The sequence below is a fragment of the Ctenopharyngodon idella genome, chromosome 24 (assembly GCF_019924925.1).
Source record: "Ctenopharyngodon idella isolate HZGC_01 chromosome 24, HZGC01, whole genome shotgun sequence".
NCBI lineage: Eukaryota > Metazoa > Chordata > Actinopteri > Cypriniformes > Xenocyprididae > Ctenopharyngodon > Ctenopharyngodon idella.
Window position 1 is genome coordinate 13,136,521 of NC_067243.1, and position 25,318 is coordinate 13,161,838.

At 37.4% G+C, this 25,318-nt stretch overlaps 1 protein-coding gene across 1 annotated transcript in view; it reads right to left on the minus strand.

Annotated features, from left to right (window-relative positions):
• Positions 1-3,075: 3,075 nt before the first annotated feature.
• syt9b (synaptotagmin IXb) overlaps positions 3,076-25,318 on the minus strand; it is a 29,874-nt gene continuing 7,631 nt past the window's right edge. Inside the window, exons 2-7 of the mRNA XM_051884938.1 lie at positions 23,118-23,481; positions 22,361-22,907; positions 7,519-7,639; positions 7,065-7,236; positions 6,037-6,166; positions 3,076-3,623 (exon numbers count right to left, since the gene is read on the minus strand). Coding sequence (XP_051740898.1) covers positions 3,552-3,623; positions 6,037-6,166; positions 7,065-7,236; positions 7,519-7,639; positions 22,361-22,907; positions 23,118-23,481 — 1,406 coding nt within the window. The 3' untranslated portion in view covers positions 3,076-3,551. The remainder of the gene's footprint in view (positions 3,624-6,036; positions 6,167-7,064; positions 7,237-7,518; positions 7,640-22,360; positions 22,908-23,117; positions 23,482-25,318) is intronic.

The window sequence follows — 25,318 nt, forward strand, 5'->3', positions numbered from 1 at the left end:
GTGAGAATTAAGAGAAAAGGCGCAGCGCGATGCGCTGGACAGGACCGTAATCCCCACGATGCCTGCGCTACTAAAGCGCCCTACCATCTGGTGACAGATCATAAGCCCCGTGGAATGATCTGAGAGCACAGAGTTTGCCTCAGTTTTGCACATCACAGAGATCACGCTGTTAAATAATTCATAATGCTGGCAGTAATTAGGAAGCGGTGGGGCCCACAGAACACAGCAGTTACTGGAAACACTTCCCTTTTCACCCTTGACAGTTCCTCTACCCCTGAGTGCCAGCTTCTTGATTAGCAATGTGAGCCATTAGCACATCTTGCCGTCATAAAATTTCAGTTTGCATTAGGTAAACACTGATGGCTTTAACAGCAGGAGAGGTCTAACTGTGGTCAATTTACAAAACTAATGCTTCTAATAACAACTATAACACCCTGTCGCCGATAAGAGCGAGTAATGCGACAAAAGTAGAATTTTCCGGTAATCAACAATGCCGGCTATTCTGCAAACTGTTATTAGCAACATTTGTTTTATCTCTTAGAAGAAAATGTTCTTTATAGAACCTACACTTTAGTGTAGACAGATTTATGGTTATGCCATGACTGTGACAGGCAGCCCAAAGATGTTATTAAGGGTGCTTGCTAAGCTAATATGCTAATCTAACTCTTTATTACATATACTTTATAACTTAACAACCTCAAAATGTTTTGTGGTAGATCTGCCGTTATTATTATTCAAACTACAATATTGACAAGAAAAACAGAAAACCACTTACTCTTTTTTTTTTTTTTTTTTTTGGAAAATAAAGCCATTTTTGCTTAATTAACAAATACTTGAGGGCTAAATATCATTTAATTTGTTAATATTAAAATAAATGTTAATGTGAATATTTAAAATATGAAGCTATATTTGCTTAAATGACAAATACTCAAAGTCATATCATTTAATTTGGCAATATTAATATAAATATTAACACAAATATTTAAAAATGAAGCTATATTTGCTTAATTGTCAATGACATACTGGAAGGCCAAAAACAATTTAATTTGTCAATATTAATATTAATATAAATGTAAATATTTAAAAATGAAGCTGTTTGCTTAATTGGGAAATACTTGAAGGCCAAATATAATTTGTTAATATTTATATAAATATTAATGTAAATATTTAACTTTTTAAATAATAAAAGTGTGATAAATATTTTGCTGTAGTATCTAAAAAATATAAAATTAAGAATTGTGAAATGTTAGTGGTATTGGTATCCATTACTGAAATTCTGATATTGTGACAACCCTACAATTATTAATTAAATATATATCATTTATATTGCTCACAGCCATAATTCTAATTCATGCTGACGAGAATCGCATTAAAATAATAAAACTGCAAAATCAAAATTAAAAATAATAATTAATATTACTTAAAAAAAAGTTGATGATAAATCATTTTTTATATTTTAAATAAATGACAAGCAAAGCAGCGCTCCATTCCTGATCTTTATCTCTTGAATCTTCCTGACTTTAGCTGCTCTACGTGTGTCTTCAGCAATCAGCTCTCACTACCAGCTGTCAGTAATTGTGATCTCCACCTGTTAACTGGCAGGAGCATCTTTTCTATCATCAGTCCTCGTCCGCTGACTCCGGTAAAAAGCACAGTATGACAAATATCATTTTAAAAGTTTAGACCCCTTGCACCGACGTGAACCCAGGTTGCTCCACACGTCAGGAAGCCTTGGTGCAGCAGGACACTGATTAAAGAGCCATCAATCATCTTTTCTTGCAGATTGCAATTTTTTCCCCTTTTGTCAGGGAGCTCTGTCTAGGATCTTTTACCCTCGACTGATTTCAGAATAGACGAGCATCAGTCTTGTGTGGTCGGGCCTGATGACACGACATCTAAAAAGAGTGAGGGGAATCATTTGAGCAAAAATTACAGAGAAATCTCAGCCTTCATCTTTGATCTCTCATTGCTCTGCTCATTCAGAAAACAAAAAACAAAAAACCATTAGTTTTTGTGTTTTTGCCTTTGTACAGATAACAAAAACTACTGAAGAATAACTGAAATTTAACCTCATCTTCACAGACAGAAATGTCACAAAATATCACTCCTAAAGTGCACTATATGGCTTGTTAGCAATAGTCTGCATACATATGCTGGATGAAAATTCATTTTTGATTATTTTTTATTATTATTTTTTATTGCTTTATATGTAATATCTTTTATCCTGTCTGAATCTATTTGCAGGCTTTCTTGGCCAGATCTCTCTTATAAAAATAAATAAAATAAAATAAAATAAAATAAAAAATATAGCTGCAAGAAGCGATAACGGGCCCAAGCCCCGGCACCACCGCCACCCCGGAGGGAGACTGTGCAAAGATATGAGAGTCTTCCTGTTTCCCTTTTTGTCATTACTTAAACCCCTCGCCATGGCGACACCGTTCGAGATATTCAATATCCGTTTACAATTTAGAATCTTCAATGTCTAGGCATCATGTTGAAAAAGTTTGGTGTAAATCATATAAACTAGATAGGAGTAGTAGTTTAAAATTCAGAGCCTGATTTTTCAAAAAAAATCCACATTCAAACCAAAATAGATGACTTCCTGTTGGTCGGAGATAATGTCTGTAAATTGGAAAGTTGTCCGGCTAGATGAGAACAATACATGTACCAAGTTTGGTGACTGTAGGTAAAACTATCCTGCCAACTTTTGTCAAATGGTGGTGCTATAGAGCCCCTCCACCATACTTGTTTCTAAGGCCTTGCCCATGTCTACTGGCCGACAACTTTGATGTGGTTGTCGAGTTTCATTTAGTTTGAAGCACGCTAAGAGCCTCAAAAACACCCAAGAATATTATTAAAGTTTGACGTGTTGTCATGGCGGCCCGGCCCTGATGGTTGATGATTCTGACGTGTGTGCAAACTTTCAAGAGTGAGCAGAAGAGACTTTTTTCTGTAAGAAAAAAAAATCTTACCGACCTCAATCTTTTGATAGAACGTTTTCGAAATCAAAGTTTCTGGCAGTATTTGGCCGTCTTTGCATTATTTGGTTTTGGCAGAAATCATGACTCGAGTCTGTTATGCATTTCTTGTATATTTTTATACCGTAAGATTTTACAATAAAATACCACAAAATAGACCCCATGCACTACACTTCAAACAATATTAGTGTATTACAATGTGTTATACAGATACATAAAACATGACAATGTCAAAAATACTTGCCTCTCAACTAAAGTTTTCAACAAAAGCAGAACAATGTTCAAGGCTCGTTTTATAACCAAATACTGCTCACACACAGTCACTTCACATGCAGTGGACTTGACACTCTTCTTCTATCTGGGAAATCTTACGTCTAAGGTGTCCTGGGTGTTTACTGCATTGAGTGTGTGCACACATTTAAAGTGATCTTTAACAGAACGAGAGACTTTTCCCCCCTCTCTTTCTCTCTCTCTCTCTCTCTCTCTCTCTCTCTCTCTCATGCTCTCCTTTTCATTAAAGTTGTGAATTGGACCTTGCCGGGTGTCTCCATGGCTGAAATTTCACGGCGTCCATTACGGGGAAGGAGGTGTCCTCAGGGAATTACAGGAGCCTTGGCTACCGCCGGCCGTGCTCTGACCAACCCACTGCCAGAGAAAAAAATTAGGGTTAGCTGAGGAGAACTCAAATCAGATCAGATGCTGGAAATCATATTTAAAGCTCAAACATAATACACATCATGGGAGGAGACGAAATCCAATTCCCCGACACTGAAGGGCTGAAGTGCTGCACTGTCATCACGACTATATTGTCACAATGGTCCTCTTAGCGCCTGAATGGCTCGTTTTTGGCTTCAAATCAATTGCGATTGTGCCACGGCTGCAAAAATCAGCTGAAACCCTCATGAAACTCAGATTTTCCTAAAATGTCTTCATTTTGCTTGACATTATGTTAAACCTCCGTATTCCGAGATATGATTTTTGGATTTGGTTATGCTAGTCCTGCCGAGGCTATGAGAGGTTTTTTTGCCTCCCTTTTGTTTGTTATTACGGTGGCTGGGGGAGGATAACATGGTTGAGAAGGACAGGGATTGTGAATTATTGAAGATGTGTAGACTGTGCTCCTGAGAGGTCAAAGATTTGCAAACAAGATTTCAGTGCAGTAATGTGAGAAAAGCCTTAAAAAAAGGAAAAGAAGATGATGAAAATGACAGTGTTAACCTAAAAGTGTCTTTATGGGATTCACAAAAACAAGCCATTACACTGGACTTTAGGTGGGGTTTCTGCCAAAATATTATCACCCGAAAGCACTTTTCCCCAGCAAACTTTTGTAGGTTTAGTTGACTCCTATAACATTTGCACTGCAGTTTTGCATGATGTAATAAAGGCACCATATGATGAGAAATCAAATCTTTGTACTATGAAAACATACTATTACTTTCAGAGCTAAACAGTTGCTTCCCAGTTCTAAAAAGAAAAGAAAATCATCTACTGAACTCAAATTCAAAGTCATGGGTTCGATTTCAAGGGAATGCATGACCACATTTAATGGATTACACTTCAATGCAATCCAAGTCATTTTGGATAAAAAGCATCTGAGAGTTTAAAAAGATTGAAGTTTGAAGGTTTTAAGTTTGAACCAGTTTTAAAAACTTAAAGTTTAAAGGATTTAAAGGGTTAGTTCACCCAAAAATGAAAATAATGTCATTTATTACTCACCCTCATGCCGTTCCACACCTGTAAGACCTTTGTTAATCTTCGGAACGCAAATTAAGATATTTTTGTTGAAATCCGATGGCTCAGTGAGGCCTGCATAGCCAGCAATGACATTTCCTCTCTCAAGATCCATTAATGTACTAAAAACATATTTAAATCAGTTCATGTGAGTACAGTGGTTCAATATTAATATTATAAAGCAACGAGAATATTTTTGGTGCACCAAAAAAACAAAATAACGACTTATATAGTGATGGCCGATTTTAAAACACTACTTTATGAAGCTTTGGAGCGTTATGAATCTTTTGTGTCGAATCAGCGGTTCGGAGCGCCAAAGTCACGTGATTTCAGCAGTTTGGCGGTTTGACACGCGATCCGAATCATGATTCGACACAAAAGATTCATTATGCTCCGAAGCTTAAGGCCGTGTAGTGTTAAAGTAGTGTTTCATTAAGGCCATTCGGCCATCACTATATAAGTCGTTATTTTGTTTTTTTGCAGCACCAAAATATTCTCGCTTTATAATATTAATATTGAACCACTGTACTCACATGAAATGATTTAAATATGTTTTTAGTACATTAACGGATCTTGAGAGAGGAAATGTCATTGCTGGCTATGCAGGCCTCACTGAGCCATCGGATTTCAACAAAAATATCTTAATTTGCATTCCGAAGATGAACGAACATCTTACGGGTGTGGAACGGCATGAGGGTGAGTAATAAATGACATTATTTTCATTTTTGGGTGAACTAACCCTTTAAATTTGAAGTAGTTTTACATTTAAATCAGTTTTTTAAGCTCAAAGGTTAAACGTTTTAAGTCTTTCAGGAAAAAATTGTTTGGTATGTGGTTGCTAGGGTATTCTAAGTGGTTGCTAGGGTGTTGCTATGTGGTTTCTATTCAGGGTGGTTGCTAGGGTGTTGCTATGTGGATACAAGGGTATTCTGGGTGGTTGTTAGGGTGTTGCTATGTGGTTGCTAGTACATTTTGCATTTGTAGCATGTTTCAGACAGACAGACAGACAGACGGATAGATAGATAGATAGATAGATAGATAGAAAGAAAAAAATAACTTGCAAAATAGATACTATTAACATTTGAATATGCTTTATATTATTTATATCTGGAAGAATAAACAATCCTGGATCCAAGAGTAAATTTAAAGATTTACTTGACTGATTCCGAGGACCTCCAAAACATCAGTAAATGTAATCATTAACGGGATGTTAGTGAATCTAGGTCTCCAGTCCAAACACTTGTCCAAAAAAAAAAAACAAAAAAACAAAAAACAAAAACGAGCTGTTGAAATTCAAATAAAGTGATAATCGTAAGCTCAACATTACCTCAACAAGCGGATGCCAGCGAGCGATGGGTTTGCGCGGGTATGTGAGCATCTCATTCCAGTGATCGCGTCCCAAACTCTGAGCTCTGTTTCCCACATGGCACACACCAATAACCTCATTGTGACCTACGCTGTGAATGACAAGAGTATATCAATGCTTAAAATGTGACAGCTGAACCATGACGCCCCAAAAACAATGTGTCTTTTTCCAACTTTAAAGTGCCATCTACCCCTTCAGCAACAAAAAAAATGATGATTTTTGCAAAATATTTTTATATATCTTTCACTCTGTGCATCACAAGGACTCTAGAACTCTGTCTCTATCCAGTTCATTCTGTGTACTCTTGTTTTTGCAGCAGCAATGAGACACTGAAATGCTGCGGTTCGTACTTCTCAAACAGGACAGTGATCTAAATCTGATATGAATCTCTCGCTGCATTGGGAATATATAGCTCAGGCTCTTCCTCAGATCACCCACCAGCACTAAGAATAAACTTCTATAGTCTCTAAGCACTGTGCTTGGCAAAAATTAAAAGCATATTTAATTTAAATGAGACTCCTTTTCAGTTCAAATTTGACACTGAATGCACACTAGCTCCCACCACGCTGCTAGCTGTACGTTTAGATTAGCTCTGCTAAAACTGAAGGACTAACAATAGTGTTGGGGAAATGACTTTGACAGGACTGATTTATCTAACCAGATCAAGCTGGTTTATGATGGTTTGGATGCTTGCTGCTTGCATATGTTGGTCTTTTCAACAGGCTGAACTATAGTCAAGACTTTTAAAAAAATAGTACAAGATAATAACAAAAGGTAGCTAGCTATATTGTAGCAATGTAAGGTTATACTTACAGCATATGTAAATACAAACTAGAACACATCCTAATTTATATAAATAGGTCAAAACATAGTGATTAATGTGTAAATTTCTGTGCATGAACTCAGTGAATCAGTGAATCATTTTGGGAATCTGTTCATGTTTCTCACTAGTTTTAAGATAATGCTAATAAGACGCATTAATACCTTACCGGTCATAGTCCATAACTGCTATTAAAAGACTTATTTGGTCAATGTTCTCAGGTGGAACATCAAAAACAATGGCTTCATTGTAGACTGGATTGAGTGTGTTCCTTTTCGTTGACGTTTTCCTTTTCTTCAGTCTCCGGCCGTCACACATTATAGAAACCTTTACATAAGGATCTTAAAAAGACAGGGGAGAAAAAGGAACATAAATATTTTTTTTCAGCACTAGCATACATATATAAATGAACTTAAAAGAAAATCTGGATTTTGCCCAACCCCACTTAGCACTACTTGTGTATGTAAAATCTCCTGCCACATTCTCAAGTGTTTAGTCGATTAAATCAATGCTCTTTTAGAGAGCCCAGGGCGCCCTATGTTTTAACATGCCATGATGACACCAAAAAATCATTACTGCAGAGACAATAAGTCATTTAGAGGTGAGGATGGTGAAGATCCTACCAGATGCTCCCGTGATGTCCATGGCTTTAAGATTTCTGGCTTTAATTATCGTTATTGTCAGTCGTCCGGCAGTTGGCAAGTAACAAAGAGAGAACATCAGATCTCCCAGATCCACATTATCCTACAAGAGACAGAGCAAAACAGAAACAGGACACATTAACTGAAAGAATCATATCAGCTGATTTAGTGCAAATCAAATAACATTTACAAAGGCTTCTTTGAGCTTCTGGTCATTGTAACTGTCTATTTAGTCCTTCATTCCATAGCAGTGTGCAGTATCATATAAGCAAACTCTTTCTTGGACACAACTGGTACAGAAATTGCTTTTTAACAATGGAAAACATGTTTCTTTCCTTGTCATTTTAAGTGCAAAACTCCCTACCATTATGCTAAGGTGGTTGCCAAGGTGTTGCTAAGGTGTCTTCAGAGGTTTCTAGGGTTTCAAAGCAAGCCTATTGGGGATGTTTCGCCAATTTTATTATAATTACTAGTCTGTTTGCTTAGAAAATCAATAGCACACTTTTTCTCAACAATCTGCATGATTTGAAGTTCATTTAAGCCCGTTCACACCAAGGATAACGATAAAGATATAGCTCTAAAAATCGTTCTAAATATAAAAGAATAGCAGAATCCACACCACAACTATAACAATAATGGCACAGAGAAATGATATAGTTATCACTTTTTGGAATCATGATTTTTTTTCCACCTGATGAAAGATAAGAAAACATTGAATTTGACAGTCAATCAGAATCAATCCTGCTTTAAAGAGTTTGAACATTTAAAATGGCAGACGACAAACTTGCAGCGCTCGCTTACAATAGACAGAGCGTTATCGTTTGTTGGTGTGAATGCTAATATTAGTTATTGTAATGGTTATCTTTATAGTTATCGTCCTTGGTGTGAACGTGCCTTTACAACTCAAATTTTAATATTTAGGATTAGGAGCTTCTTCAAACACAAAGTTAAAAGCGTGCAGGGTAAAAATAAACGATGCGCACCAGAAAACATGGAGGGAAGCGCTTTTGAGTACCAACGTTTTTGAGGACCGGTTCACAGGGACACGTTTACTTACTGGAGTAGGATTTTTCTCCATCTCTGGTAAAATAGCAATCATGATGATAAGTGTGTTCTTTAATTATTAGGTGTGCAACGGATTGCGGTTAATCCGTGATCCGTACGGATAAGGTCCAACGGTTTAGCATGCATGTGATTCTTGGATTAACTGTTAAATTTAACCATCATAGAGTTTAAGTTTATCATTTGGACGTTTTTTTTCTCGCCAATTAACACATTCAAACGTTTTTAAAAGCGGAAGAAGAGGCGAAAATCGGGACTCGCGAGCTGTTATCTATGCGCACAGCCTCACACCCCCGAGCGTGCACACGCAGAGAGAGACAGCGCTCGAACACAAAATTAATTCCTCTTTCGCATTTACTTGCGCTTGAACGGACACATACACACAAAATTATGTCAAAATACCTGTCTCGGAAAGTATTCTCTCGGTTGTGTCATAAGTGAACAGTTGAGAAATAAACCAGATGTGTGTCAGTTATTCGGTCCGTGCTTTCCTTCTTAAAGTGACAGCAGCCTAATATTCTTGCTGTTGTCTATGTCATTAATGTTAGTAAAATAATAAAAAATCATTATCATCATTTACCATGTTCGAGAGAAAAGATATTGAGGAGAGCAGTCAGGAGGGATGTGTCGAGGACAGCTTTTAGGATAAGTGTGTCGCGTAAAGTGTGAGTACCAAGTAACATCTCCAGGTGCTCCCTTGAGAACCAGACCAAAAAAGTTATGTGCACCCCTGCATATTGTTTGTTGAATGAGTCACGATGTAATTCAAGCTCGGCAAAGACGCCGTTATTGAAGAATGAAGTAGTGCCAATTTTATTGCACCCCACAGCAAACCTGCAAGTAAACACTGCAACTCATTACACATGCAACGACAGACAGGAAGAGGGTAGAAAATGGTCATGTAAAGCTAAATTATAACAGATTTTGGGCATCAAGGGAAAAAACAATATACAATATGACCACTTTATGAAATATAACACATTATTATTATGCTTTTTTTGACATACAGTACAGTAAGGACTCATGTGAATAGAGGAGCATGTGAAGATGCATGTGAATAGAGGAGCATTTCACCTCAAGGGAATCCTGTTCTTGCACTTTGCTCTCCACTCCTAACAGCAAGCAGAAACCTGCTGCCTAATTATCACATCTGAAAATAGCCACAATTTGCACATTTTTTTAATTAGAGTTGTTCGTATAACAAACTAAAAATGTGATCCATAATTAACATCTCATCAAAATGAGCTTCAGTGTAGTGGGAGCCAATATACTAGCATAAACTATCGCTTTAATGGTGAGCATATCACATGCACACCGCTGAATTATATGATAATAACTGTTTATTTTTATTTGAATGACATAGAAGTATAAAAACAGAAACAACAGCAATTGGCTAATAGCACCACAAGAATTCACACATTCCCAAGTCTTACACAAGCTGAATATATATGAATATATATATATATATATATATATATATCTCTATCTATCTATCTATCTATATATGTATGTATGTAACGGAGGCCAGGTAGTAGTTGCTCTCCTCCTCCTCACTCCTCTGATCTCAAGAGATGCTCTAGCGACTGATACTAGAGGTTGCAGCCTTTAGCCTCATTGTTAGAGCGTCCAACTCCCACGCCGGAGACCCAGGTTCGAGGCCCGCACAGAGCGGGGCGAGTAGGACCTGGGTGAGGGGTTACTTTGGTGCCATGACCTGGATGGGAGTGAGATTTAGGGGGGTGAGTGTAACGGAGGCCAGCTAGTAGTTGCTGTGCAAGTAAACCTCACTCCTCTGATCTCAACTGACGCTAGAGGTTGCAGCCTTTAGCCTCCTTGTTAAAGCATCCGACACCCACGCCGGAGACCCGGGTTCGAGGCCCGCTCAGAGCGGGGCAAGTAGGATGGTCAGTTTGAACTTCAGCAGATCATCTCGACCATGTCTACATGCCTAAATGCATTGAGTTTCTGCCATGTGATTGGCTGTTAAGGCTGGTGGCTGGTGAGTGTATATATTATTTAAAAATGAATTTCTTGTAAATGGTCAAAAAAAAAAAAAAAAAAAAGACTACATAGAGTAATAAACAATGCTAACCAGCTAAACCAGCTGCTTGGACAAGCCCCCCAGAGCAAACTATGGTTAAATGCATTGCCCCAGAGATCACAAATGTGATCTAGTACACTATGTAGTTCCTGGGTCACCATCAGTCAACTGTTATGCATACATGCAGCTCTGTGGTTCATCTCAGCGCGTTAATGCAATGACACAACAGGATGGAAGAGAAGACGACGGACATACATTAGTAATGAATCAAAGTGTGTACAGAAACCAAATGGGCCTTTAATGCACACGGCAGCCAAGCACTGGCTGATCCCACTGCTGCCAGAACTTTCACGTGCTGTCAATTATTAACTGATCTATGTTAATGGACACGCTCTGCACTGGGATCAGATGGGTGTGTAGTGTTGCTGAGAGCATGTAAGAACTCTTAACATTACTTAGTCTCTCATATCTTTCTAATCCCCAAGGATATAAGAGAATGATCTCGATGTTGCATCAGTGGGCATTATAAGAGAAACTTTGCTTTGCTTTGCAAAATATTTCACACCGATCAGGCATAACATTATGACCACTGACAGGTGAACTGAATAACACTGATTATCTCTTCATCACGGCACCTGTTAGTGGGTGGGATATATTAGGCAGCAACATTTTGTCCTCAAAGTTAGGCCTTAAAGTTGTGAAGGCTAGACGAGCATCTCCAAAAGTGCAGCTCTTGTGGGGTGTTCCCGGTCTGCAGTGTTCAGTATCTATCAAAAGTGGTCCAAGGAAGGAACAGCGGTGAACTGGCGACAGTGTCATGTGCAGCCAAGGCTCATTGATGCACGTGTGGAGCGAAGTCTGCATAGCCGCAGACCAGTCAGGGTGCCCATGCTGACCCCTGTCCACCGCCGAAAGTGCCAACATGTGAGCATCAGAACTGGACCACGGAGCAATGGAAGAAGGTGGCCTGGTCTGATGAATCACGTTTTCTTTTACATCACGTGGATGGCCGGGTGCGTGTGCGTCGCTTACGTAGGGAACACATGGCACCAGGATGCACTATGGGAAGAAGGCAAGCCGCCGGAGGTAGTGTGATGCTTTGGGCAATGTTCTGCTGGGAAACCTTGGGTCCTGCCATTCATGTGGATGTTACTTTGACACGTACCACCTACCTAAGCATTGTTGCAGACCATGTACACCCTTTCATGGAAACAATATTCCCTGGTGGCTGTGGCCTCTTTTAGCAGGATAATGCGCCCTGCCACAAAGCAAAAATGGTTCAGGAATGGTTTGAGGAGCACAACAACGAGTTTGAGGTGTTGACTTGGCCTCCAACTTCCCCAGATCTCAATCCAATCGAGCAGAAAAATCGATAAGAAAAATTAACTCAAATTCAAGATAAATGATCTGAAAACAAGTCCTATTAATTACATGGAAAACTCTGAATTTGTAGACTTAGGAATTTTAAACACTTGTGACCAACAAAATATATGATGGATTGATCTTCAACAAGGTTTTTAAAATAAACAAGTAAAAAAAAAAGAGACACTTACATTGGTCTAACTTACCCTAAACACTTGAGACTTGACTTAGACTTTAGCTCAAAAGCTTGAAACTTGACCTTCTCTAAAAGGCTTTACACTTGACTTAAACTCTACTTTAAATGCTAAAGACTTATTTTAAGGACATTATTTCCACTGAAATGCAAGAAAATCACTGATTTAGCAAATGGGCTTATGCTGTGTTCATGCTGGTCATGGATTTACTGCCTTTCTGGAAGTGACTTTGAGGACTGTAAAGGAAACTGCATGAGTGGTCAGCACACCTCATTGGGCTTCTAAGACTTCCTGACAAATCTAATCATCTGTGATTGTGTGTATTTGAGGAGCTCAGAGGGCCTGTTAAGATAGATCAGTCCCATTCTGAGCAGTTCAGAGCCCTCAGGCTTCTCGCACAGTAGGAGGCTCCATCTATTACGGTGAAGCAGAAAGGTCATGGAGGCAGGCAGCAGAGATAGGCTCATTATCTGGCCAGGTCGCAGCACTGCGTCCGGTCCTGTCGGCCATGCTGAGAGTCGTGTTCATTAATGCTCTACAGGGATGAACTGGAGCTGGATGGTATTTTCCTGCCTCACAGAGCTCAGACTCAAGTGCAGTTCCACAGTGAAAACTACTTCTCTATCACCTTTAATTGCCTTTTAAATGCTGGAACATGGATTCAAACAATGATGAAGGATCAGTTTACAAAACCTTTCCTAACAACATGGGCATATTTAAAGGGATAGTTCCCCTAAAAATTAAAATCAGTCATTATTTACTCACCCTCATGTCGTTCCAAACCTGTATGATGACTTTCTTTCTTCTGCAGAACACAAAAGAAGATTTTTTTTTAAGTTACAAGTTATTTGGGTCCAAAAAACATGTTTGGATCCCACTTTCATTGCATGGACAAAAACTCTTTTGCGTTCCTCAGAAGAAATTAACACCACCATTCTAAAGTTTTGGGTCAGTTTTTACTCTTTATTCAGCAAAAATGCATTAAATTGATCAAAAAGTGAGGGTAAAGATATTTATGATGTTACAAAAAAATCTATTTCAAATAAATGTTGTTCTTTTGGACTTTCTATTCATGAAATATTCCTGAAAAAAAAGTGTCCGGTTTCCACAAAGATAAAGTGATGCCCATGTATTTGAGTTAACAATTTTGCATTGTAACTGTGCTGTTATTTATTTTAAAAATGACAATATAGTATTTCCTGGCATTTTTATTTGAATAAAATTGGATGGTATCCTAGTAACAGCCAAGTATGCAGAAAGATCAATAACTGTGATGGCCTGTGGGTTTGGTGTAATGTAGGCAGTTTGTGTTTGTTGTTCTTTGCACATAATAATCTAGGAAAGGAAGTATGGGTAAGGGAGTAAGGTAATGTTTCCTCTTGTTGCCTCTGTCTCATCCATACACAACTTTCATTAACAGAGAGGTAAGAGAGGTTGACTCTTGTTGCAAATTAAATCCTAAATTGGATTCTCCTCATCAAGCCAAATCCTGGTTGCTTCATTATAATGACAAATGCTTTGTCTTTTAAAGCGAGCAGAACACAAAATTAAGAAATAAAATGCTAGAGGCTTTTGTTTAAAGGATTCGTTCACTAAAATGGCATCATTTACTCAACCCTGATGTTGTTCCAAACTTCTAAGACTTTGTTTCTTCCTTGTTTAATGTTTATGATGCTGTTTTTTTCAAGAATAAACAGTGATCAGGAGCTCCAAAAAGAACAAAAAACATCATAAAAGTGATAAACTATGAAGCCATAGTAGCTTTGTGTGACAAAAAGCCTTTATTTACAGAAAATCTTGCTCTTCGCTGTAGATTTCAAATGTCATTTGTGCTTGACATGTTCACATATGGTGTCAGTGATGTCAAACCTGGTGTGATGCATCTTGATGAAGTTTGAACATGCATTTGTGTGAATGAGTTTTGGAGCACTACAGCAGAGATAAATTAATGACAATTTAAATTTTGGTTTATACTTTTTACACATAAAAACTTCTTATTTAATGAATTTTACTGGAAAACAGAAAAAACTTTTTTTCTTTTGTTTTTAATTCTTAAAATAAATTTACTTGAAGCAGCACTGCAATCTGCAAAATATTAAGACTTTTTCTCATTGTTTTTGTCTTGAATACAAGAGTATTTTCTCTTACTGCACTGGCAGATTCTTTCATTTTCCAAAATTATTTATACTTAAATCAAGTGAAGAAAATCTGCCAAATTTGACTAATTATACAATGTACACTACTGGGTCAATGACGTGATGGGTCATTTTTTTGTCCAAAGGCCTTAATAATAATAAAAAAACAAAGATAAGACATCCAAAGTATGCAAGGTAGTACAATTAGATCTCTTTTATCGAATCCAAAAGGTTTTAATTATATTTTGGTACATATAAAGGTATTTTAAAGATTTTGAAGTGTCAAAAGGTCATTCGGTTTAACCGTCCAAAGACCAATACAGCCATTTCATTTGTGATTAATATATCTTGAAATGTAATAAATATATGTATTTTTTATTCTGGCATGATTTTATAACATCATATATCAACATAGTGCAAAATGGTATTAAAATGTATAGAAGTCATTGCTGAAGTCAGTGTCCGGAAAAATGAATTTCATTGATGTCATTCGGAGTAACCAATATAAAGGGACCATTTTGGATCAAGTTATGCGGTCAGTATCATGTGACAGGATGTGACAACACCCAGACACCTGCAAATGACCACATGGTCATGAAGCAAAGTAACTAACTCTCTCTTAACTATTTGAAAAATTAATGTTTTCACTTGCTCATACACATTTCGAAACATCAGGGCATTCAGTACAACCGCTGTAAAACAAGGAAAATGTTGTAATATATTAAAAACTTTGTTTGACTGTCCTTTTGCTAGCTAGCTAGATATCAGCCTGTTAGCATTGTTTGAAAATATCGTCATTCGGTATAACCAAAAGTGTCATTCGGTAAAACCGAAATTTTGGTTAAACCGAATGACTTTTTTGGTGACAAATTTTGTCCATCTTGTAAAAAATGACAAAAGCAGTGTTAATTGATTATAAAAACCACATAATCTCATTGTTAACACTTAATACAACTTTAAAATTAATTATATCTCCATTATGTTTTTTTACACTTTTAAAAACCTTTAAATTTAAAAAACTTATAAATTTGTCAATGACCCTAATACATTTTAAACTAATCTATATATTTCTCTATAATATATTCTCTGAAAACAACTCTTAATATCTTCTGCAGTGTTGCTTCTCAAGTAAAATTATATATATTTTTTCAAAAATATTCTAACTGGAAAATAAGACAAAAATACTCAGCAGCCTTATGTGTTGCATGAAATAAATAAAGGACATTAAACAGTTTTTTAAAAAGAATATGATGGTGAGTAAATAACAAAATTTTCATTCATATGCAGAGCCCACAGAACTTATAGCAATGCAATTGATTTATTGTAGCCAAACAGTAAAAGTATCACAGTAAAATAGCAAAATAAGACTGTTAATCTAATTGTCCCTTCAATTGTACTTTGTACTGTTTCTTTCCCTGACCTCCATTCGTGTCATGGTAAAGTGGGCGGGATCTGGTGGGAAGGGGCGTGGCAACGGCTATTAATGCTCCGAACCCACCCTCTTTTTGTGCGTGAGAGACATTAAGGGTTGGACCTCATGAAACCAATTCCTCTCTGGCGAGATAATTGAATTACGCCCTTCCATCTGTAGACTATAGGATAACAGACGCCTCTGCTCTCATAAGCACTTAAATCAAGTCAGCGGTAAAATTATGGTCACTTGCGCACTGTGAATGAAATTATAGTGCAGTTGTGAAGAGGTTGAATAAGGCACGGAGAGGGTCTATCTAGTGTGATTCTCAATCTCCAATCCCACCCACCCCCACTCATTCAAAGGCTTATTAACAAGGTCTGGTCGCCACATCAGAAAGAAAGAAAGAGCGTAATGAAACACTGATGAAAGTCAGGGCAAAGTAAAGAGGCTTGTTAACATTTGCTAAATCACTGACTTTCCGTTTTGTGACAAGACCACATGCAGAAAGTAAATCTGTACTCGAGCATAGGCACAAAACCTTATAATTTCATATGAATTAAACTCAGTATTTGGGCATTGGTATTGGTCTTATTCCAAATAATTATTATTTTTACTTTATATCTAACACAGTTGTGAACTCTATGTCTTACAATTGTAAATTTTACATCTAAAAATTGCAACTTTATTTCTCCTAATTGTATATTTATATCTCAAAATTGTTCCTTAGTGTCTCAAAATGAAAGCTTTATTTCTCATAATTGCAACTTTGTGTCACAATTGTGCCTTCATATCTCAAAATTGTGGTTTTACTTCTTGTAATTGTGTCTTTATATCTCAATCTAACAGATGCAACTTACAGATTTACAACTTTCTCACATTACCTTTATACAGTTACATATAGTGTCATCAGCAAAGTATCTAACCTAAAAATGCACAAAAACATTTGTCAAGTTTTTCAACAACTTTTTCCTTATGCCCATTACTATAGCCTACACCAGGGTTGCCAGGTTTTCACAACAAAACCCGCCCAATTGCTCGGTAAAAATCGTGTTCCAGGGGGTAAAATCCACATTTTTGCCACGGTTCCCCTGGTTAAATTTGCATTCCAGGGGCTAAATATCACGTTATTTGGGGTCGCTTCAACCGGCGGACATGAAAAACAACCCGCAGCAGCAGTGTTAAAGTAGTCCAATTCCGCGCGAAAACCGCAGACTTGGCAACACTGGCCTACGCAGACCCAGTATTTCTCTTTCAACTGCCGTGGAGCTTTATACTATCTGCAAATGGAACAGGCTTTACTGACTTCAATTGCGGACTAATTCAAAATGTCTGCTTAAACACCCCTGTCTTTCATGTCTAGGTATGCTTAAAAACACACACACACAAGAAAATAAAGGGTTTGCTTTGTTACAACTCTCTGAACCTCAGTCAGATTGTTGTATTGCTTGCTGTAGAATGATGCCATGGGATTATGATGAATAAAATTGGATTAAATTTACTTTAAAGGCTACTTTTCATCATAAATAAGTTTTGGGTCAATTAGATTTCCCCCCTATTATTAGTTTTCTTTGGCAAGGGCACATTAAATTGATCAAAAGTAACAGTAAAGACATTTACAATTTTAAATAAACGCTGTTCTTTTGAACTTTCTATTCAAGAATACTGAAACAATATAACTGTATCCACAAAAATATTATGTAGCACTTTTTTCAACATAATGATAATAAGAAACTATTCTTGAGCAGCAAATCAGCATATTAGAATGATTTCTGATTGATCATGTGACACTGAAGACTGGAGTAATGATGCTAAAAAACATTGCAACAGGATATGCATGTACACTAATGTGAAACAAGCAATTATCCCGTGTCACAATCATTCCCAGTCTCTCCGAAGTGTATGAAAGCCAAGAATTGCTGGATTAAAGCCTCCGTTTCAAGTTTACCAAGGTAAATGTCTCATGGTTAGAGGTGAATCCTGACAGGAGATTCAATGGCACTAGATCCTGCTGATCGACCTTTTACACTTCCGGATTAGAGATGCCTCAATCTTTCTCTCTCCAGCTGGGTGGAATGGATTGGCCTTTTCGTACATTAACTAGCTAGTGTTTTATTTATAGGCAGAGTGGAATTACACCTTGAATAGATCTGAGCAAACATAATCATTCATTCAGATTGGAATGCAAATTACTTGCACGCAAAAAACCCCGGAAAGGTTAAAGTTGCTTTTTTTTCCAGAGGTGATATTCGGAAAGTTGTATTCACATGTCATGATAGTGTACGGTGGATTGTATTTCATTTCAATCTAAGACCGGCTGTGCTGCTGGAACTCTCATGCATTTTTAACAAGTTACTCAGAATCCCTAAAGTAATACAGAGAGTTAGCATGAAGGTAGAGACACTCTGACATCTGTGCTACACTGTTAGCTGATCGATGCCAGTTATATAGAAATTAACCTGATGCAATCAAAGAGAGACAGCAGAAAGATAAATGGTGCAAATTATATATATATTTATTTATTTTTGCCTTTATTAATCACACGTCAGCTTTATCCAATAAGAAACATAAACATGATTTATCATTATAGAGTGCTGCAGAGATGACCCAAAAGAATAATTCGCCAGAGATTTTCCTATTGGTTTTTACATTTATGAGTAAAATAAGATCCATGGTAAACATATTTTGACGATACTTGGATGTTTTGCTCTACAATGTGAATTACACACATCCATAATGGAAAAAGCGAATATTAAAGCTGTTATGTTTATTTTAATAAGTAACTAGATAAGAACGTTTGGGTTGTGAGTGTGTGCAGTTTACCACAGACCTTATTTTACTCATAAACTGGAAAACCCTATCATAAAAACCCATAGGAAAATCTCGAGGGAACCAGTGGTGAATTAGTCTTCTGAGTTTTGATGTCATCCCTGCCTGCAGCACTCTATTAAGTGGGGAAAAGCCTGATTTCCACTTTTAAGTTAACAAAAAAACCTTAAACATTGACCCTATTTACTTTCTCAGAACACAAACTGTGCTTTTGTAATCCTATGAATCAGGGTTGCCAGGTTTGTGTAACAAAACCAGCCCGATTGCTATTCAAAACCTGGCCAATCATGGCTAAAACTAGCCTAATCTCGTTCTGGGGGGTCGTTTCAACCCATGGACTAAAAAAAACGACCAGCGGCAACAGTGTAAAAATAGCCTAATTCTGCGGGAAAACCGCAGACTTGGCAACTCTGCTCTGAATTGACTTTAGTTAAAGGGATAGTTCACCCAAAAATGATAATTTTGTCATCATTTACCCACCCTGAGGTTGTTCCAAACCTGTATAAATGTCTTTGTTCTGCTGAACACAAAGGAAGATATTTGAAAGAATGTCAGTAACCAAGCAGATCTCGCTCCCATTGACTACCATAGTAGGAAAAATAAATACTATGGAAGTCAATGGCTAAATAGCATTCAAATATCCTTCAATATGGCGTTTAACACCCACTTTTCAAGTTTCATCCTACTTTTTTCCAATTAAATATCTTGTTGCGATGGAAATATGTCAGATTACAAAAGCAAAATGGGCTGCAATGGCAATTGACTCTGACTTTAAGGTTTGCCTTGAAGTAATTGCTTTATGAAAGTGTGCCAATAATGACCAAACACAAGAAAACAACTGTACAATTGTTTAACTGGCACTAAGGTCATCGACATATAGTAATAACTGCATCTTATGTTATCGAAATGTAAAGTCTTCCAGCATAGTATTACCTAAGTTATGTTAGATATACAATCAAGCCTCCAAAAATGATTAATGCATGGATGGCACGTGTGGATTGTGTTCCACCAAGCTGGCGGTCCCTAGAGGTATGGCCCACTTATATGAACTGAAACAGCCTGTGACGCTTGCTATCACTTAGACACTAACCTCTAGATCCAGTGAAATACATTGATATCAGCTCTTTCCAATAAATTTTTATAAAGAACATGGCTTTAAAAAGAAGTTAAAAAGACATGAAATTACTGATAGACAAAAATAAACATGGAAACATGTTTATGTTACTTATTTATAGCATGGATAACATTTATATAAACAGTACGGTTGCCAACTATACCATTTAATATAATCCATACCATACTTTATGTAAGGGAACAGAATTGAGATCCACATCAAATCCCTACAGGATGCAGTTTGTCCTGTATTTTAGCACCTTACACCCAAACAGCTGAGAATATTTAGGTTATTGCATGTAAATCATAAAATTACAGGTAAGGCTTCAAAACAAATTGTGAAAGAAAAATTTTGCGCGATTCATCAGCCAAACAGAAGTCAAACAGGTTTCAAATATATCATGAGAGTGAGTAAATCACATTTTTAATTTTTGGGTGAACTATTCCTTTAAGTGTTATACATCATAAGACCGCCTGCACACAAAAACCTCTGTGTTTCTTTCTTGGCTGAGGGCATTTACTCCCAGACAACTGGCACAAGTCCACTTATGAGCCGGATCAATTTCACCCCATCAGACATCTATCCTGCGCTCCTCCATTTAAAACAATAAACCTAAAACCGCCGTATATTCATGTCAGAGCAAACTCTCCGGCTATTTCAAATATAGGTCACCCCTACATGGGCCATGTGTGATTATGAAATATTCACGCTTCTCAAAGTATATTTTTATGTTGCTACCTCTGAAGCATGAAAGTGATCGTCGGAGAGAGGAAAAACTATCCTCAAATATTTTCACTTGTTCTTTCAGTATGACTATTAAATGAATTTACTTCAGAGCAGTCACAAATGGTCTAATAATCATTCATAGTGTTAAAACGAACTGTTAACACCACTATAATCTTGCCAAAAGTACACAGTAGTGTTCGAACTAGAGAATCTGTTAGGACAGAGGTCGGCGATCTTAGCACATTGCAACACATTTAACTACTATTTAAATTTACTTTTAATGGTGAAAGACCTCGGAAAAAAAGCGAGATGAGGTGCATGTTTATAAGTAGTAGTGAAATCAAGGAAATATTATATATACATTTAGATGATTTAATGTTTTTGTAAGAATTCTCTAATGCTCTACAAGGATGAATGTTTTCGATAAAGAATACAGTAAACTATGGAAGCTTGTTTCTGCCATGGAATAAAAAATAAAAAGGTAATTGCAGCTTTTTATCTCACAATTCTGACTTGAGAGTTATAGTCAGAATTGCATGATATTAAGTCAGAATTGCGAGTTATAGTCAGAATTGCATGATATAAAGTCAGAATTGTGAGTTATAGTCAGAATTACGTGATATAAAGTCAGAATTGCGGGTTATAGTCAGAATTGTGAGTTATAAAGTCAGAATTGCGTGATATAAAGTCAGAATTGCAGGTTATAGTCAGAATTGTGTGATATAAAGTCAGAATTGCTTGATATAAAGTCAGAATTGCAAGTTATAGTCAGAATTGCGAGTTATAGTCAGAATTGCGTGATATAAAGTCATAACTGTAAGTTATAAAGTCAGAATTGCATGATATAAAGTCAGAATTGTGAGTTATAGTCAGAATTGCGAGTTATAAAGTCAGATTGCATGATATAAAGTCAGAATTGCGAGTTATAGTCAGAATTGTGAGATATTGCAATTCTGCAATTCTGCAGAATTCTTATTGTCCTTGCAATTCTGACTTTATAACTCGCAATTCTAAGAAAAAAAGTCAGAATTGTGAGATAAAAAGTCGCAATTACCTTTTTTATTTTTATTTTTAGTGGCGGAAACAAGCTTCCATAAAAAAAACAGAAATATGTTTAACAATTTAAATAACTGTTTTGAAAAAGCCTTTATGTATAATGCAAAAAAATAAAAAATAAAATAAATAAATAAATAAATAAATAAATAAAAACTGTTTTGACATTTTAAAATGTAATTTATTCCTGTGATGCAAAGCTGAATTTTCAGCATCAAGAAACATTTCTTATTATTAATACCAATGTTAAAAACTGTCGTGCTACTTAATATTTGTGGAATATATTGTGGAAACTGTGATTTTTTCAGGATTCTTTGATGGATAGAAAGAACAGCATTTATTCGAAATAGAAATATTTCATAACAATGTAAAAATGCATCCTTGCTGAATAAAAGTATTATTATTATTATTTTAAAAAATCTTACTTGCTTCCTTAATTTTACCAATTTTAAACATTTTCAATAAATATGCAAATAAGTAAATACAGAAAATAGATGCATATGCAGTAGAAAATGATTATAATTACTGAAATCAAGGGAAACACAAAAAAACTGTTCTTGTGTTTGGATTAATTTAATCTGACACTATCATCAATGTACAAATTCCCTGCATAGATTTCCAATAGCAGCCTCCTGTTCCTGGATAAATCCATCTTGAGTCACGCACTTGAAGCCCCCACAGTGTTGCAACTCTACATACGGCAGATAATACAACCTACACCTCATTTAAACCAGGTGATGAAACAGCCTTGCTTTCCTCTGACGAATGTTACTTTTCTCACTACTTAGAGCCACAACAACATTATTTGAGAGGACTGAGCACACAAAATGTTTAAGGACAAATTCAGGAGCAATATTGACAAGACTAGCATATATAGACACACTAAGGAAGACTTACCGCACTAACATAAAGGATATCCCTGCAGAGCTTGGTTTCCTGTGGAAAGTCAGGTAGATCCAGGAAGTTGTCCACCACCACTTGGCCAATGACGTCGTGACGCGAGAATCGGTCGAAGTCGTAGACGCTAAAATGGAGTTTGCGCGTGGGAAGCTCAGTGTACGCCACAGGAAACAGGAAAACCTCGTCGAAGATGGGGTTCAGAGTTTTGCGGTGCACCTTGGTTTGATGCTTGGTTTTACGTTCTGGCAACAGGTAGATCTTCACGTATGGGTCAGAGGTTCCCGTAAAGTCCTTGGCAGGTAGATCTTGGGCCTTGTGGATCTTCACGATGAGCTGCTCCAAGTCACAGTCGTATTTGAGGATGAAGTGCAGGCGGCCGCAGCTGTCGGCTCGCCTGACGTCATCCCCATCCACCGACCGCTGTTTGTAGAGCTCAGGCTTGATGCGTCCCAAGCTTGGACCCGTTATGGACTCCTGTCTCTGGAACTGGGCCATGTTGAAATCAGGGTTGGAGACGTTCATCTGTCTCCGGATGGAGTTGTGCCTGAAGTGAGAAGAAAGGGGGGGGGGCGGATGTCTGTTGGTCACCACTATGCTAGACATCTTCTGAATAACGAGACTGAAAAGAACTTTAATTAAAGCTGAAGGTCACAGAGGCTCACGCTGTCTAACAAATGCCAACTGGGAATTGCTAAATGAATATCAATGGTGGCTGAGTGATTATGCCTGATGAAGTCAGGAAAACATGACTCACCTGACAGATGAGGTCGGTTCGGTGACTTGTCGCTGTACGCGAGCTACATGGATGTGGTTGAGCTCCTTCGCCTTAGACTGGGCCTCCAGCTGGATGTCCGGGGACGTGTGGCTGATCTTCATGGCTGACTCCGGGAGCACCGTTGAGCCGGTGGGATCCTTCTCAAAGTCCTCGCTGTATTCCCGCTCCAGGCCCTCCACCTCGGTCAGGACTGGCTTCTGCTCGCCCTGCTGGTCCTTTAGGCCGGGCCAGAAGCGATCTCGCCATGGCACCCAAAACAACTTCCATGACACGAACAGGGAGACGGCAAACAGCGCCAGGCCACATGTGGTCACCAAAAGGGACAATAGACTCACAGACACATCTGGAGCAAAGACCAAGAGAGAAAGTTGGTCATCCTCCACCCTGACAATAACTATAAAGTTTTAATAATCATTCTAATTCTATGCGAAAAGGCTGTAATGATAATGGCACTGAGGAACAATATCACTGGAATCACTTTCAGAACCATTTATTCCAGCTGATGAACAGTAAAAACACTGACAGCCAACAGACAATCCAACAGACTTTAAAGTGCTCTAGCATTTAAAGCGGTAGACACCAAAACTGCAGTGCGTGCTTATAATAAACAGAACGTTATTGTGCTATGGTGTAAAATGATAATATACACCATCTGGCCAAAAAAAATAAATTAATTTCCTGATAATTTACCCACCCCCATGTCATCCAAGATGTTTAGCCTATGTCTTTCTTTCTTCAGTTGAAAAGAAATTAAGCTTTTTGAGGAAAACATTCCAGGATTTTTCTCCATATAATGAACTTCACTGGGGTACAACAGGTTGAAGGTTCAAATCCCAGCTGAGGAATAAGGATCTCTCATTTTCTCCTCCAACTTCAAAATCGTCCGTCATCGTTGTTTTACCTTTTTTTGTAAAGGGCGTTTGACTTAGTCTTTGCACGTTTGCTTTGTAAACACTTGCTCGGTTCGTGACCTTTCCAACGTGATGTGTGGCGCATCGCAGAGCAGTGCAAGACGAGCATTTGTGGTTAAAACGTATATAAATTTGATAAAATGACCGATTGTTTCGCAAGACAAGACTCAAGACCCTCTGGGATCGTGTAGAGTCCTTTGAAGCTGCAATGAAACTGCAATTTGGACCTTCAACCTGTTGAACCCCGTTGAAGTCCACTATATGGATAAAAATCCTGAAATGTTTTCCTCAAAATCCTTAATTTCTTTTCGACTGAAGAAAGAACATAAACATCTTGGATGACATGGGGGTGAGTAAATTATCAGGAAATTTTAATTCTGAAGTGAACTAATCCTTAAAACAACCATGTAGGAAGACGAATCATGGCCATATTCCAGGATGACAATATCAAGATTCATCAGGCTCAAACTGTGAAAGAATGGTTGGGAGGGATCATGAAGAATCATTTTCACACATGAATTGGCACCTCTGAGTCCAGATCTTAAGTTCATTGAAAATCTTTGGGATGTGCTGGAGGAGACTTTACAGAGTGCTCACCTCTTGCATTGTCAATACAAGATCTTGACTAAAAATTGATGCACCTCTTGATGGAAATAATGTCACAATATTAATTTCCATCAAGAAGATATAACATGCTAGAAACATAACAATCACTGTAATAATGACCCAGTCATAGACTCTTAAGCATTTGCCTATTTAAATCCAAACGGCAGTGTAGTTATCATTACTGTTATCGTTCTTAGTGTGAGGGGCCTATAGTATTAGGCTAATTAACATAAATTTCATTAAGAGAAATTATGAAATTCAAAATGGCTTGATTAGTTCTGCTAGCCAATTAGTGTGCTAACTTAGCCTATACCCTTTAACTATACGACTTATGCAACTTGTACATTTTTGTTTGATCAGTCATCACAAATGAACTCAACAAGCGAGCCGAATTGTTCATGACATAGCCAAAGAACAGTAAAGATGCTAAAAAAAGTGGACTTTTACAAATAATTAGTCTTTTATAAAGGCTTTAAAGTGTCCAAGCAGACCTTCAAAATGAAAGCTGAAAACTTTAAAACTCTTTCTGTGATCCAGATATTGAGATATTTCGGACATCTCTAATATCTGGGTTAGACTTGAACCTTAACTCTAACTGCTGAATCCACAGTAATAAATGCTACATATAAGATCCACTTCTGACTCTGTCTCCTTCCCTATCTC